The sequence below is a fragment of the Leptonychotes weddellii genome, chromosome 6 (genome assembly GCF_054177405.1).
Source record: "Leptonychotes weddellii isolate Sample4059 chromosome 6, ASM5417740v2, whole genome shotgun sequence".
NCBI classification, from domain to species: domain Eukaryota; kingdom Metazoa; phylum Chordata; class Mammalia; order Carnivora; family Phocidae; genus Leptonychotes; species Leptonychotes weddellii.
Genome location: NC_138374.1, coordinates 36067531 through 36084105, shown reverse-complemented (window position 1 = coordinate 36084105; position 16575 = coordinate 36067531). Strand labels below are relative to the sequence as shown.

Here is a 16575-nt window from a genome sequence, read left to right as displayed (position 1 = left end):
CCCAATACATTTTTATATCAATTTTAGAATCAGCTTGTTAATGCCCCCACCCTCACCCTATACTTCCCACCCCAGACTTTCTCCTTCAAAAAAGAAAAACAAACAACCTACTAAAGCGGTCAGAGGGCCAAAAGGAAAACCAGGAGAGACTGGGATCCTGGAAGGCACAGAAGTATCAGCTGCTACAGACAGGCCAAGTGGAGCAAGGACGAAAAGGGGCTTCTGGAATTGGGGAAGTAACTATTAATCCTGGGCAAAGTTTTACCAATGAAGCAAGAGGAGGTAAAACGCAGTAGCAGGTTTTAGGCAGCCAGACAGGAACAAGAAACACGGTACCTCAGCAGTGAAAGTCTTGGTCGCAGGCCAAACGAATTCTAAGAGACTGAAATTTAGAAGTCCATCTCTCTAATATTTTTTTCTATTGCCTCAATTAATTCTTCATAACAATTCTCCTGTATTACTGAATAAACTTCAGGAGCTAGTAGAAAATATTTGCTTGGAAAGCTTAAATGCTAAGAAGCCTTAGTCTATATTTCAAGTATTAAATGACTGAGCAGCTACCAACAATTTCTAAACACGCACCTACATATACACACACAGAGACTACAAAGGTATTTCGTTTCAGAGCTTACGCATTTTTTCAAAACATTTTCCAAAAGACACCCATCCTGGGCAGTAATAAAAACAAAATCAGAGCCACAGTATAACCTGAATGAAGATAGCTTTTCTTAAACAGAAGTGATGCTTGGAAAACCTGCCAAATACATCCCAAAAACATATGTAAAAGCAATTCTATGAATGCTGACTGATGATGCTGGGCTTAAAAACGTAATTTGATCAAGATGTTAGCTGTCTCTACAAAATTAACTACACAAGAATGTTAAGCTCTCTAATTTATTAAACATAATACCAAATGTGCACCAGCAGCCTCTAGTAGATGGAGTTAAGCATTTACTTTCATTCTCCAAAAACCCCCATATAACTTAAGATATTTGGTTCTGCAGGTATAGAGAGTAAAATTTTCCTAAATCTGTTTTAACAGTAAGGCAAAGAAAGGGATTTTTCTTGAAACCCAGGCCAGGACTGAGGAGATACTCTCCACCACTACAGGCGTCAGGCACCAATTCAAGAACAAAGAGACACTGCTCCCAGTATCCTCACCTATATCCTCCTCCTCCAGACTGGCATGATCTAGTTCAACTTGTACCTCTGCTCCTCCAAGGATGGCCTGGAGACGTTTTTGTTTTGCTGTGATCTTCTTTAGCTGTTGTTCCTTGAGTGGTAAATATTGAATACAGAAAACAACAATGAAGTGAGTGTTTTATTGTTCAATACAAAAGATAAATTTAAAAACTTTAATCAAGAGCAAAATAAAACAGAAATCCCATATGTTGCTATTATTATAGAGCACCTTATTTGAGCAACTGCCACTTTTCTAGCAGGATGTAGGCCTAAAAGCATTTCCATCAGGCAGGCATCCCTGTCCCCACCCACTCTCCTGTCTGGGCGGCCCAGCTTTCTATGTGCCTGAGCACTTAATTTCACATGTACTGACTCTCCACAGAGGTGGTAGAACTGCTCTACTTGGTTTTCCCCACTGCACACTGGGTAAATTATTAAACTTTGTTTCTGACCTTAGCAAACGACAGGCTATGAGGTCAATGGCTGTAAGGATAATAAACAAACACAAACGTTCAAACACTTGAAAAAGCCTCCTCTGCTCATCTACCATATTTACAATTGTCCTTTATAGTCTTTTAGAGCATTCTACCCAATTACTAGACTTTAAAAGCATTTGGACCCTACATTCCCAGGCTCAGAGGACCCTTTTACCCTACCCACCCCAGACCCCTCTTTGTCTTATCTCCCTCTACATCACGAGAGTTCAGCTATGCACCCATTCCCAGGGCATCTCCAATTAACTAGGCCTATGGTACCTGGTTCTTCTTCCAAGTTCAAGAATGTCTGAACACCAAATATGAGAGTGGGATGAGAAGAAATGCTGAGTATAATGCCATGTTATACTAAACTGGAATTCCTTTTCTTTCAGTTTTCCCTCATTTCATCTCATTTAAACAGCCTTTCTAAAACCTAAACACAGCCTTTCTCTCTGAATAGTCTATCTCCAACCATCAAAGGGCTGTTTTAGAAAGATAGGAATATACAATTGACTTAGACTAGTACGTAAAATGGCCCAAAGTCTGGTCCTCACTGCTCCTTGAAACTTCAGCCCACCAGAAGCCCAAGGTCAGAGGTCTCTGAACATTCATTCACATGCTCGCACAAGAGGCCAGATGTCCTCTCTCTGCTTTGGGGAGACCCCAGCTTCCTGAAGCCACTGCTAGCTCTAAGCTTTGGGCTGCTATTCTGGAGGTAGGGGACAGACGATGGGATGGTGAAGATAATGGACTGGTGTGTGGAAAGCAAAAGGAGGCACTGAGTCTATAGACATCACTAGTGAAGCTTAAATAAGAGATGCAAGGACTTTACTCACTGCAGAGGGTCAATTGCCAGCACAAGGATATCATTTTGGATGGCAGAAATAAAATGATCAAAACTAGTCATTCCTGCCTACTCTGATATATTTTCATAAAGCATAAAGCACAAATTCTAAAAAATGTTACAAACCTCAAAAAAACAGTGTCATAAGTAACAGATATTCCCTACCCTGAAGTTGTACAACCCTAAGTGCAGACCCATCAGTGTGTCCAGGTGATGACCATAATACCTAAGAACAGTGAGCATGAGTGTGTGAGGGGTGATGGCTATAGCAAAAGGAAACACAGTGTATATAATCAGGACAAGCAAGAGCCAAGCAAAAAAGAAAGTAAGTTCACACAACACACAGAGACTGAGGAGAGGCCGGCATGCCAAACAGGAGCCTAAGCTGGGTAAAAGAAAATGGCACAGCAAGGAAGACCATAATCGTAAATATCAATAAGGCAGCATGCAAAGCCAACAAGGGAACCTTTTCTCAAAAATATGTGTATGTGTGTACTTTAAAAGATATTCTTTAACAGAAGATATTAAAGGGAAATAGCTGAAATATTAAACATAAAAACAGGAACTCAAAATTTTCTATTATACCTATTTCCTTCACGTCTTAACTACTTTTCAGAATACTTCCCAAATATTAAATGAACAGAACTGATGACTTTTTCAAAAATGAAATACTTAATGTGTTATTTGGAATCACCTTATTATACTTCTGTCGTTTTACAGAATCTAGTTTCCTGTTGATGTCTCTGTTGGTAGCAGCTTGAGGGCTAAGTTGTTCAATAATTTTATTGATTTGCTGTAGGGATGTTGTACATGACCTGAAAAATAAAATAAAATGTCTATTTTCCACTCTGGTAACATTTTTTTAATAGTGTAATGTGAAAACAGAAATGCTACAAAGATGTTCTTTTACCTCTTATTAACTAAAAGATAAAAGAAACTAAACCAGAATGCATATTCTTGTTGGCCACATCTACAACTTGAAGGGTTATTAGAAGTTCAAGGTAACTGCTAGTGTTTTCTTTGATCTGGCTCATTGAAATCAGCACATTCCCATTTGTAAGCTGTTTCATTCACTCTACAAGCATTTTAAGTGTGTACTAGATTCAAGAGACTGTGCTAAAACAATGTGCAATAAATTGTCCTTTTAGATAAAAAAATACATACACATGGCTTCGTTTTTTTTTTTTAAGATTTTATTTTTTTAGAGCAGTTTTAGGTTCACAGTAAAACTGAGAGGAAGGTACAGAGACTCCCATATATCCTTCCCCAAACACATATACCCTCCACCATTATCAACAACCCATATATGGGTTTTTAAAGCTCATTTGGAAATCACCCAAAGTTTGGAAAAGTACTAAAAATGCTGACATTTTTTTTTTTATATAAGTCAGATATCTGCGACAATATTTTTCTTTCACAATACTGAAGACTTATTTGCTGTAGCATTATATTTTATAGTTTGAAGCGAAAAAAAAAAAATCTCTAATATAATGCTCCTAAAACAGACACCACAGAATGGTAACTCCCAATTTTCAAAAGACAAATTCAATCTTGACACTTGTATAATCTGCTCTTTGTATCCTTTGTGGATTTCAGGACAAAAGATGTTATCAATGCAAGTTACTGGCAGTCTAACCACATGTCACCAAGGATCTAGTGTTCATCTCCGTGGTAATTCTGCAGCACTCTGACGTCACCTATGCAAGCAGTAGGCACATTTCCAAGGTCAAATGTAAAAGTGTGCTCCTTATCAGGAGTTGAGCTCCTCACACCTGGAATACTACAAGTATTCCAGAATACCTGCTACTCAAGCAGCCAAAAGAACACACCAGGAAGCTGCTGGCAGAAAACATGTCCTTTAAGTTCCAACAGCCATCTGTACCACAGTCTCCTTGGCTGAGGGTAGCCAAAAGCTCCTCATTCTTCCCTCCTCTCCCCTCCCCTCCCCCAGCCACCCCCATCTGAGACTGCACCATTCCTCCACTCATTACTCTCCTCTTTCATGCTTGCCTGACACAGCCTAGAACACTGACCAAGACAGGGCAGGCTGGCAATAGGGAAGGAGTTCAATCTTCACCTGCCCCAGCCTTCTAGCCCAGGTCCAGAGCCTGCTTCTCTTCTAACACACAAATGAAGTTTCCACGGGACTTCATCTTTCCTGTAGAGTCACAAGTAGGACAGAAGGAAGGAAAAGCAAGGAGTTGCTTCACATTATTTTCAGAAATGCAAATCTGAAAAATCACCAAAACACTGACACTTGGTTTAGACACAGGAAACTGGAAAGAAACTATAGGACAAGAGAAAAATGTGAGGGGAGGGAGGGTGATATGCTCCTGTATCTCAAGTAGCACACGTCACACCTTTAGGTTCACTTCTCCTGAAAACCATTCTGAGCACATGCTTGTGAGTTCTAGGGTACTCAGAACACTATTTCTCTCTAGGACGTTATGCATAAACAGGTTGTTGTGAGCTGGCCTGAGACCCTGACTACGACATTCAGTGCTGCTCCTGAGGGAAAGGGCTGGGGTTCACACACAGGCTCAAGAACTGCCCTAATTGACTCCATCCTCCAAATAAGAGGTTCTATAAATCTCCTAGATTTCTGGAATACCACAGCTATTATCTGAATTTCTCCATCATATGTAAACACAAATTCTGCAATCAGAGAAGACGGTCTACACTCACGTGAGGTCATCCAGGACTGATCGATACTCCTTCTCCGCATCTGCAAGCTGGGCCGCACGGCTGGCCTCATGAATGGCGCTGTCCACTTGCCGAAGCACACCCTGTTCCAGCACGTCCTGGTCGTACACATCCACACCCAACCCCTGCAGTTCAAGGGCCTGCGCACTCGGCTCCACCGTCTGTATCTGATGTCTGTCGATGTGCAGCAGGGCCGGCCCTCTTCTCGGAACTTCCGATGAACACCCCTCAGCAGAAGTGGATGGTCCATTAACAGAGGAACAAGAGGGGAGGCTTTCCTCCACCTCTGCATTGTCATCATTCTCTTGCTTGCTTGTCATTTCTTGTCTATCACTGACATACTGACTTTGCAAACAGTCTTGTTCCTGAGTTTGACTTGAGTGGGGGATTCTCGCATTTTGCATCCTCTACAGACTATCTAAAAGGAAAAAAAATGTAATAAGCCTTTGGTTATAAAGAGTTGATATTTATATAGTTCCTTAAAATTTTTATAATTAAAGAAGATTGATTTCTCAAAAGATCAAGTAATCCTCCAATTAGATAAATTCGATGTTTCAAGTGTTACTTTTCTTAAAAGGGCACAAGCTATACATCTTCTTGAGTTCTGATAATAAATAAGAAAAATTAACCAAAAAAAACAAAAACAAAAACAAAAGACAAACAAGAAGAAAAAAGCACAGTATCAACAACAAAGGACATCTGGAGAGCCAGCTAAGAAAACTGGCAACCAAAATCTTGACTGACACCCTAAGAGTCTTCTCCAAATCAACTGAAGTCATTTGACTACTTTCCAAGTGAGCATCTTCAATGCATTATGGCACAAAAGATTCACAATACAGTGTGGCATGAGGAACTGTGATATACAAATTTTGTGAAGTAAGGAACAAGCTTCTCTACAAATCTGACCAGCAGAAACTGAGGTTGAACATTTACTCTAATAAACAAACTCTGAACAAGACACAGTATCACCACTAAAATCTGAATCTGAGAAAGATTAAGTACTCTCAAAAATAACCCCATTTCAATGTGCAATACAATTTCTCGCCAATCAGGCTGGCAAAAACAGGTTGGGCCTGATGATATCCAATACAGACAAGGAAGATCCACCCTCACACAATACTGGTGGCAATATAAATTACTAAAGCTTTTTTGAAAGGCAGTTTAGCAATATCTATCAAGATTTAAAATGCACGTGACCAAATATTTATTCCAGAGAAATACTCACATACATACGGGATGTTCACTGTAGCATGCCAATAGTTTAGTATAGGCATTAAGTATTTTCAGTGACACTGATATAAAAGTCTTGTAAACTGAAAAAATACCACAGAGTACGAACACATTTATGTTGGATAAAAAAATATACATCTGCACCTGTATGTCTGGAATGCATTCAAAGTGATCTGGAGATACACACTAAACCTGCAACCACTGGGGAGGAGGAAGCAGAAGGAATGGGGGGAATAATGAAAATAGTGAGTATGTGTTCACTATATTGCCTGTGTAACTCCAATAAATACATTAAAAAGCAATGCAATAACCTTGCTTTTTATTTAACTGAATAAACTAAGGTTTCTTTCACCACCACAACTTTATTTATATAAAAATACCAGAAGTTCTCCCAATAAGCCCCACTGATTTCTCATTAAATAAAACTTTGGTCCTGGCGACTAACACTAGGATACAAAGACGCCAGGAACTTTGCACTCTCCATTCCAGAGCAGCTCATTCTCTAGGGGAGAAGAAACATGTCAATAACAACACAGCAGGGCAGGTCTGTAGAAGAGGCACCAACAAGAGGCCACCTGGAAACAGAGGAAGGGACAATGCTTTGGGTCTGGAGCTAAAGAAACATATACAAGCTAAGATCTCAACCCCTGGCCCAGGGTGTGATAACATAAAAGATACTCCATATATGCTGAAGGGAAGTAAGGTTCATAGAGAAGTCTAAAATAACAAATCTGATGTGGACAACTGAATCACTGGTGAATTCAGTCATAAAAATGAGAATCGCAGAAAGGAAGCAGATGGGAAGCAGAAGGAGGGGCCGGAGAAGAATAAGAATCTGGAATAAATGATGGGAAACAAACACTGGTGACAGGTGCGGAGGGCCCCCCAAAACCACGGATTGCCAACAATCCCCAAGGCTGCACAATTTCCTCCTTTGGTAATTAACAGCCCCAGGGGAAATGTCACTGTTGGGAGTTTTCAGGCAGAAGTACAGAAGGACAAAAGGGCATGGATACAAATGCTGAGAAGAGTAGTTCAAGTAACTGAACTTGGGGTCCAAGCTGGAGAGATTAAAAAAAAAAAAAACAAGCCAGAAGGGACTGGGATAGGAAGGGAGGGAAGGAGAGAGGGAGACATCAAGAAGCCACTTGGAGCATGACCGTGGACCAAAGGGCAAGTCTCCTGGGAATGAGCGTAGAAAACCAGGAGTTTCTCATCAGAAGCTAAACAGTTTCAGAAGTGAAATAAATCATCCATTCAACAAATACTTGATAGTCAATTATGCCAGACAGTGTACTAGGTTAACTAGTTTCTGTCACCATAGAGCTTAGAGTCTCTTGGGGAAGACATACATTTTAAGAATTACATACATACATATTTACACATTTAAATATGTATGTTCATGTATAAGTTATACCCACAAATGTAATTATGGTAACTGCTATAAAAGTACAGGATTCTTCAGGACAAAATAACAGAGGAACCTAATCGACAGTGCAAAGGTAGGTATGAGAAGGGAGACCTCTCTGATAAAGTGATACTTGAGCCAGTATCTGAAGGATGAAAAGGATTAATAAGGCCAAAACTGGAATGAACATTTTGCAAAGAAACGTGTAATTTCTAAGGCTGGTAAGAGCTGGGGCACTTGGGAAAATGAAAGAAGGACGGAACGCAGTGAGAATTTTTTACTTTATCCTACATGAACAACTGAGTTAAAGTTGCTGATAAAGACTCCATTCATTGTATAAATCTTACAGAATACCTTCTAACACTCTGCAAGGCGTAATCATCTGGAAAAACAGTATCTTTACTGTCCTCCCCTTTGAGCACTGGGGCTTCTCTGGGAGGAGCTGGATTCTGGTTTGCAGATTTGGCTGTAAACATGCCTAGCTGGGGAGGGAGTGGGGCATAAGTGAAGATGGAGGGGTAGTCAAGATCACAAAGGACCCAGGAAAACATGAACTTGGATTTTATTCCAATTACAATGGAATGATTTTTAAGAGTTTTAAACAGGGTGACGGTGGCATGACCTATTTCAAGTTCCTAAGAGACCACCTGGGCTACTATATGGACAACGGATTGGAGGAAACAGTACAACAAGGAAATGATGGGAGACACACGAGTGAAAAATGACTGCAGCTTGGAACAGGGTGAAGATGGATGCTACGTAGGAAATCAATGTTACAGCATTCGTATACGGACTGCTCAATCCTCCTTTACACACTCCCACTTGACAATAACAATGCCCAAAGCGCCTGACTTGTGTTTACCCCGATTCTCTCTTTCAAGTAACAAACAACTCCAGTTTTTTAATCGAAATCAAACAGGGCCGCGCTGATCCTGCGCTCTGGGGCCGACACAAAACCCAGAAGTAGAGGTTTCGTGGAGGGCTCTGTAGTGTGCCGCCCGCCGCCCCAGGTGAGAGCGCGCTGCTTCGTCACTTCCGGCCGCAGGTGCGCCGGCACAGAAGGCGCGCGCCCGACTCGAGGGCCAGCTACCGGCCAGCCCCGCCGATGGGCTTCCTCAAGGCGGCCAGATGCCCGAGGCGAGGCCATGGGCGCCTGGGAGTCCGAGCGGGGCCCAGACATCCCCTGCTCGACGTTCAGCCCGGCCGCCCAAACACTCACCCCAGGGCCGCGCGGCCACCCGTACGTAAACGTAGACTCCACCGCCGCCACCAGCCGTGGAACCCGAACACGGGGCCGGCCGCGGCGCATGCGTCTTTTGTCCGCCGTAAGCACCGCCCCCAAGCGTGACCCGACCACAGCGCATGCGCCAGGCTGCCCTGGAAAAGTGTGCGCGACCACGTGATTGGCGGGATGCGTGTAGCCCCGCCTTTCCAGCTACGATTTGTGTGAGTGTTTTAAGGGCTGGTGACCGGCTGTGCGGCTTCAGGCACGCGCTTCAGTCCTGGTCAAAAAATACCTCTTTAGTAAAGCGATCATAAGAATTAAAAGACGTGTTTCCAGAAAGAAAGAGAGAGAGGGAGAGAGAAGTACGTGTGTTCCGTGAACCCCAAAGAAAATAAGCTTGGGGAAGGGAGCCGGCTTGAATGTCACATTTCAATAGCCACGCGCGGTAGACGTTGTTGCTACCTCTTGGTCCTCTGGTACGGCTGTTGGCACGCAAAGAATAGGGAGAGGACTTATCTCTGTTGCCCCTCCATCTCCTACACACATATGTGGGTGGAGATGGTGTGTGTGTGTGTAGTGGGCCTACATGAATGTCTTGATGGCATTAGTGAGTCATTTACTATCTGTCTTCATATCAAAGAGGTAAGAAGGATTTTGAGCCAAATGAGAATTTTTGCTTGGAGCTTTTGAAGAAACAAAATATCAACACCTAGGTTCACAATGAAGGGAGGAAACTGAGGTTTACCTGAGGAAGGAGTAGCCCATGAGGGGTGTCAGCCTTACCAAACAAGGCAGCTTCCCAGCCCAGGGATTCCAGCCCTGTAAGAGGGTGGATTTTCCAGGGCCAAGGCCAGATAGTCCTCCTCCCAGAGGAGTAGCAGTGACCTCAGTGACTAAGGGAAGGATCTTTGTGGGATTTTTTTTTGGGGGGGGGGAGGGGGTTGGGTTTTTGTTTTTGTTTTTGTTTTTAGGAAAGGATCTTTTGTCCTGGGTAGGGAAGTGCCTTCCTCATTTTGAAGCCTGAAGTTGGACAATAGGAAAAGGGGGCTGGGAAGCTACTTGGTAATACTCAGTAATACTACCGTATCTCTCTTGTCAGCAGCACCAATCTACCTTTGCCTCAAGTCATCCCGCAAGTTACATAAAAATGTAACTTGTTTTTTTACAAAGGAATAAAGAATTCTAGTGATCTCCTGAATACAATAATTGAGAATAGAAAGGCATTGGTAAGGTATTAGTTTTAATGCTTGAATATGAAAGCTGTTTCTCCCTGAAATAGAGTGGTTCCCAACCATTTTGAGAATGAGGTCCCCCTTTTAATGTGCACTATTTTGGTGAGCCCCCGTGTATCAATCAGAATTTAGACAGGAAGCAGATGGTACACTCAAACTAGGTAGTTGAGAATTAATAACTTTTACAAAGGTGTGGACAGGATTAGGAAAACAACTCAGATGGCACAGTACCCCTGTGAAGGCAAAACTTTAGGAGCTATTCCCATATATTATGAGCTGGATTGCATCCCTCCAAATTCAATTGAAATCCTAACCCCCAGTACCTCAAATGTGACTGTATTTGGAGATAGGATCTCTGAAGACCCTAAGAACATTTTATTAAGTTAAAATGAAGTTATTGGGGTAGGCTCTAACCCAATATAACTGGTGTCCTTATAAGAAGAGGAGATTAGGGCATGGACATGCACAGAGGAAAGACCATGTGAAGACACAGGGACACAACAGCCATCTACAATTCAAGAAGAAAGGCCTCAGAAGAGACCAGCCCTGCCAATCCTTGATCTCAGACTTACAGCCTCCAGACTGTGAGAAAATAAATTTCTCTTTTTTAAGTCACCCAGTCTGTAGTACTACGTTATGGCAGCACTAACAAATGAATACACCATCCCTGGGCATGAAAGGGTAATGGGAAGACAAAGGTTCGGAAGAGAATAGTTGAATGGAAAAGACCAGTTGAAATGTACTAACCCATGGTCACTCAGTGGGAGGGAACTGGGAAAATAAATACCCTGAACTAACTGCCCTTTCATTATTTCATCTGCTGCTGCCTCCCATTGGTCAAAACCTACTGACTACCAGAGGGCAACGGAGGCTGTTGATTACATTCTGTATAGATCAGCCTCTTTGGGCACAGGGCAGAGTTGAGAGAGATGGAGAGTAGGTTTGGAGCTTCAGACTGGAAAGATGCATCATTACCCCCACACAATTGTAATTATCCTTTTAGTATCCCTTTAATTTAGAAAAGGCATAATGAAACAGTCACTATTAATTCAGTAAAGCTTTTTAGATGAATTTGTATTTAGTTAATTAAAGGAATATGTATTTTCTCTAAGCCAAGTTTCTCCTGACCTCTGTTGCCTGAGAATGGTAATAAGGTCACATTAGCAGCAACAGTTCAGATTTCGATGATTCCTGTGCCCACCTGAATACTCAGGATGTATGAATGGAATTTAGTGCCCTTATAAAAGAGGCCCCAGAGAGATCCTTCGCCCCTTCTGCTATGTGAGGACATAGCAAAAAGATGGCAGGAAATGAGCTCTCACCAGACACCGAATCTGTCGACATCTTGATCTCAGATTTCCCAGCCTCCAGAACTATGAGAAATAAATTTCTGTTACTTTTAAGCTGCCAGTTCTGTGGTAGTCTGTTAGCAGCCTGAATGGGTTAAGATAGAATATAAGAAGTGGTGGGGGTTTTAGTAACTTACTTATAATACTCATTTACAAACTTAGGTGTCTGAATGTCAACCAAAACCTCTCTCCTTCCCCCCTACATCCATTCAGTCCCCAAGTTCCATTGGTTCTGCCTCCCCCATAGCTTACACATCTATCCCATCTTCTCCATCCCCTCTGTTCAATTTTCTTGACCGTTGCAACCAGTATCCTAGCCCAGTCTTGCTCCCTACCCATGAACTTGGGTGGGGAATTCAGAGCCTTCTGATCATGTCTCTCCTCTGCCTGAGACCCACCCCTGCAAGATAAAATCCAAGCTATTTAACATGTTATCCAAGCCATTTTATTATCCTGCCCAATCTGATTTTTCTGCACTCTCTGGATGCCTCTGCTCAAGATTTAAGGAACTATTTACTATTCTATTTGTACTGTGCTGCAGTCAGCTTGGACTGGCTAGCAAGTCCATTGTGTGCACCTCTTTCCAACTGTCTTAGTTTGCTCAGGCTGCCATAACAAAATACCATGCACTTGGTGGCTTAAACAACAGATATTTATTTTCTCACTGTTCTAGAGGCTGGCAAGTCCAATTCAATTCTGGTGAGGACTCTCTTCTGGGCTCGCAGACAGCTACCTTCTCACTGTCCTCACATGGTGGAGAGAGAGTTCTGGTGTCTCTTCCTTTTCCTTCCCCCTCACTTTTTTTTTTTAAGATTTATTTATTTATTTGAGAGAGCACGAGGGGAGTGGGGATGAGGGTCAGAGGAAGAGGGGCAAGCAGACTCCCCACTGAGCAGGGAGCCCAATGTGGGGCTCGATCCCAGGACCCCAAGATCATGACCTGCGCCAAAGGCAAACAATTAACCGACTGGGCCACCCAGGCGCTCCTGTCTCTTCCTTTTCTTATAAGGGCACCTGCTCCATCAGATTAGGACCCACCCCACTCTTAAGACCTTATTTACCTTAAGTACCTCCTAAAGGCTGTATCTCTAAATACAGTCACATTAGGGGTTAGGGCTTCAACATATGAATCAGTGGCCTCACATTGGGAACTTAAAATTGGTCATGTGGGAGTATTTACACTACAGAGATAGACAAAATCTATGAACCAGGGTTTTTGGTAGGAGGGGGACCGTTTTATTTTTTCCCAGCATAACCCTAATTGTTATCATCAGGCCTATGTGATTTTGCACATGGGTCTCTCTGCCTGGAATTCTCTCACCCATTCCAAAGTTTCTTTTTCTGACACTTTCCCTGGCCCTCCAAACAGAGTTAGGCCTTCACAGCTCCTCTGCACCCTAAACTGATATTTTCAATATCTCTACTATGGCACTTACTACTTTGGATTTTAATGCGTTTTATGTAACAAGCAGTTTTATAGCCCTGACTGTGGGCCAGGTTTTGTCCTGAGTGCTTTACAAATATTAACTCATTTAAATATGACCAGAATTGTCACTGTGCCTTTAATTTCTGTTTAGTGTTCGGTGTAAGAAACTCTCCCTACCCCTACAAAACAGAACGACTAAGTTGACTCTCATTTTTCAAAACTTCAGGGTAGCAGCAATGCCCCAATTTGGCTCCCCACTCCCCATAAACATGGAAAAACTAATTAAAAAAAAAAAAAGAAATATACTAGAAGTGAATTGAACACTGAGCAAAACTGATAAAGCTAAAAATAGAGGCAAATGCATATTTAGAATTATGTTAGCAACCACTACAAAAAGTAATGTTAAAAATGTATTGAATAAATAAATAAGTAATTTTAAAAGCAATGACTATATAACAATGGTTATATGATTCCATTGAAATATATATTATATGTGTGTATTTATGTGCATGTGTGTATACAGTAGGGGAGTGTGATGTGGAGATGAGGTACAGTCTTCCTACTTTTTGGTCACATCTCCACCATGGCCCTCTGTGCCTTTATCTCTCTCAGTCTCACTCTTTCATATATTCTGTCCAACTTTGTCTTTACCCTGACTTTTTCTCAAATCCCTCCAGGATTAATTTTGGGCACTGCTTTTTTTCCCTAATCTTTTAGAGTCATTTCAGTAATCTTCAACCAACACCTTGCTCTCCAAAGCTGATATATAAAAGAAAAGAACAAGAAATCTTGTCTTTTGCAACAATATGGATGGACCTGGAGGGTGTTTTGCTAAGTGAAATAAGACAGAGAAAGGCAAATACCATATGATTTCACTTATAAAATAAAATACCTAAAAAACAAAACAATGAACAAGCAAAACAAACAAACAAAACAGAGACAGACTCATAAATGCAGAGAACAAACTGGTGGTTTCTAGAAGGGAGGGGAGTGTGGGGATGGATCAAATAGGTGAAGGGATTAAGAAGTACAAACTTCCAGTAATAAAGTAAGTCAAAAGGATGCAAAGTACAACACAGAATATGGTCAACAATACTGTAATAACTTTGTATTGTGGCAGACAGATGGTAACTACACTTAAAGTGGTGAGCATTTTGTAACATACAGAATTGTCAAATCACTATGTGGTACAGCTGAAACTAATATTATACGTCAACAATACTTCAATTAGAAATTTTTTTAAAATAAATGAATGAATAAATAAATAGGAAAGAAGAAGAAAACAGATATGTATGAGCAAAGCTCTGCTCAAACTTCAGAAAAAAGTACAGGTTAATCTCAATGCGCCCTGATTTTAGCAGACTCCACTATCTCAGTGTAATTTTATTAGTAGTAACCAGCATGGTAACTGACATCTGCACTTGTACATTAAGGAGATTTTGAAGGGAACACAGGAGAAAAAAAGTTATTGCTGACCTAGTCTTCATATGAGTGGAAACTGATTGAGAGCATGAACATAAAGAAGAATTTAGCAAGAGTAAGAATAACCTGAGGACGTGGACATGTTTACAGGGTATCTAATTCCAGATAAAATCTGTAGAAAGAAAGTGGAATCATATGATCTTGAATGCTGTACACTGTGGAGCAATTCCACTTGTTCATTATCTGTGAAGCTCCCTTTGAGCAGCCGCCTTGCAGAGAAAGCTATTCAACAAATGGCTACTAGAGAAAGCAGAGCACCAACTCATGGGTTTGGTAATTTCATTTTAGCAGATGCATTTTATCCAGCGGCTACTATGAGCCAGGTGTTCTGATGGATGTGGGGGACACAGAGGTGAACAAGGCAGACAAGGTACATGCGCTCATGAGACTTACATTCTAGGAGAGAAAAAAAAAACAATAAATGTTTTAAGCAAATAAAAAGATAAAGTAATAAATGCTACTCAGGAAAATAAAACAGGATTACATGCTAGAGAGTGACTGCAGTGCCTCTTTAGTGGGTATAAAGAAGCATCTGAATAGGGGGCATTTTGACTGCAATCTGAATAACAAAAGAAGATCACTATCTGAGTGTCAGGTAGAAGAGGATTTTCGACAGCAAGCAGTAGTGCAAAGAGGGTAAGGCAGGCACAAACTTGGCCAATTTAAAGACTAGAAATTGGGCCACTGTGACCAAAGCCAAGGTAGGCAGGGGCCGAATACCTAGAGTTCTGTAAACTAGGCATGGAATTTAGATTTTATTCCAAGTACAAATCAAATCCATTGGAGGATTTTAAGTAAGGAAGTGATAAATAAATAAATTTACATTTTAAAATATTATTTTGGCATAAGAACAGTCATATAGATCAATGAAATAGAATCAAGAGTCCAGAAATAAACCCATATATCTATAGTCAATTGATTTTCAACACACGTGCCAAGACTATTCAATAGGGAAAGAACAGTCCCTTCAACAAATGATGATGGGAAACTAGATATTCACATGTAAAAGAATGACATTGGAATCTACCTCACACCATATACAAAGATTAACTCAAAGGGAGCAAGACCTAAAGGTAAGAGCTAAAACTATAAAACTGTTAAAGGAAAACTTAGGAGTAAATCTTCATGACCTTGGATATGGCAATGGATTCTTAGATATGACAGCAAAAACACGGCAACAATAGAAAAATAGATCAATTGCTCTTCATCAAAATTTGAAACTTTTGTGCATCAAAGGACACTCTCTAGAATGTGAAAAGACAACCCAGGGAATGGGAGAAAGTATTCGCAAATCATTTCTGAGGAAGGACTAGAATCCAGAATATATAAAGAACTCTTCCAAGTCAACAACAAAAAGAACACTCAATTAAAAATGGACAAAGCATCTGAAAAAATATTTCTCAAAAAAAAAAATATATATGGCCAACAAACATGTGAAAAGATGCTCAGCATCATTAGTCCTTTCAGAAATGCAAATTAAAACCACTTTAATTAGCAGTTGCCAAGGTCTGTGGGAAAGGGGAGTTGGAGAGTGATTGCTAGAGTATAGGGTTTTTTGGGGGGTGATGAAAATGTTCTGGAATTAGTGGTAATGGTTGCACAATTTTGTGACTATCCTAAAAAACACTGGCTTTTACACTTTAAAAGTTAATTTTATGGGGCACCTGGTGGCTCAGTCGTTAAGCGTCTGCCTTCGGCTCAGGTCATGATCCCAGGGTCCTGGGATCAAGCCCCGCATCAGGCTCCCTGCTCAGTGGGAAGCCTGCTTCTCCCTCTCCCACTCCCTCTGCTTGTGTTCCCTCTCTCACTGTCTCTCTCTCTCTCTGTCAAAAAATAAATCTTAAAAAAAATAAATAAAAGTTAATTTTATGGTATGTGATGATATCTCAATAAAACAACTTTTAAATAAGCTCTAGTACATTAGGGCTTGAATTCTTATTTTGGAAATCTTGTGACAGCTGCCATTTAAATAAGCCAACGGGACATTAGATTAACTTGAGATGCATGAGTGAGGTCAT

General features: G+C 41.1%; 1 protein-coding gene across 4 annotated transcripts in view; it reads right to left on the bottom strand.

The window, feature by feature from the left end:
- Window positions 1-9199, bottom strand: part of ERCC6 (ERCC excision repair 6, chromatin remodeling factor) — a 72601-nt gene extending 63402 nt beyond the window's left edge. For 2 of the 4 annotated variants that reach the window (XM_081823922.1, XM_081823924.1), the window contains exons 1-4: window positions 9063-9199; window positions 5188-5623; window positions 3197-3317; window positions 1162-1273 (exon numbers count right to left, since the gene is read on the bottom strand). In XM_081823922.1, coding sequence (XP_081680048.1) covers window positions 1162-1273; window positions 3197-3317; window positions 5188-5609 — 655 coding nt within the window. In that variant the 5' untranslated portion in view covers window positions 5610-5623; window positions 9063-9199. Of the gene's footprint in view, window positions 1-1161; window positions 1274-3196; window positions 3318-5187; window positions 5624-9062 lie in introns of those variants that run through there. The other 2 variants (XM_081823923.1, XM_081823925.1) reach the window with 2 other exon arrangements.
- Between the last annotated feature and the right edge of the window lie 7376 nt (window positions 9200-16575).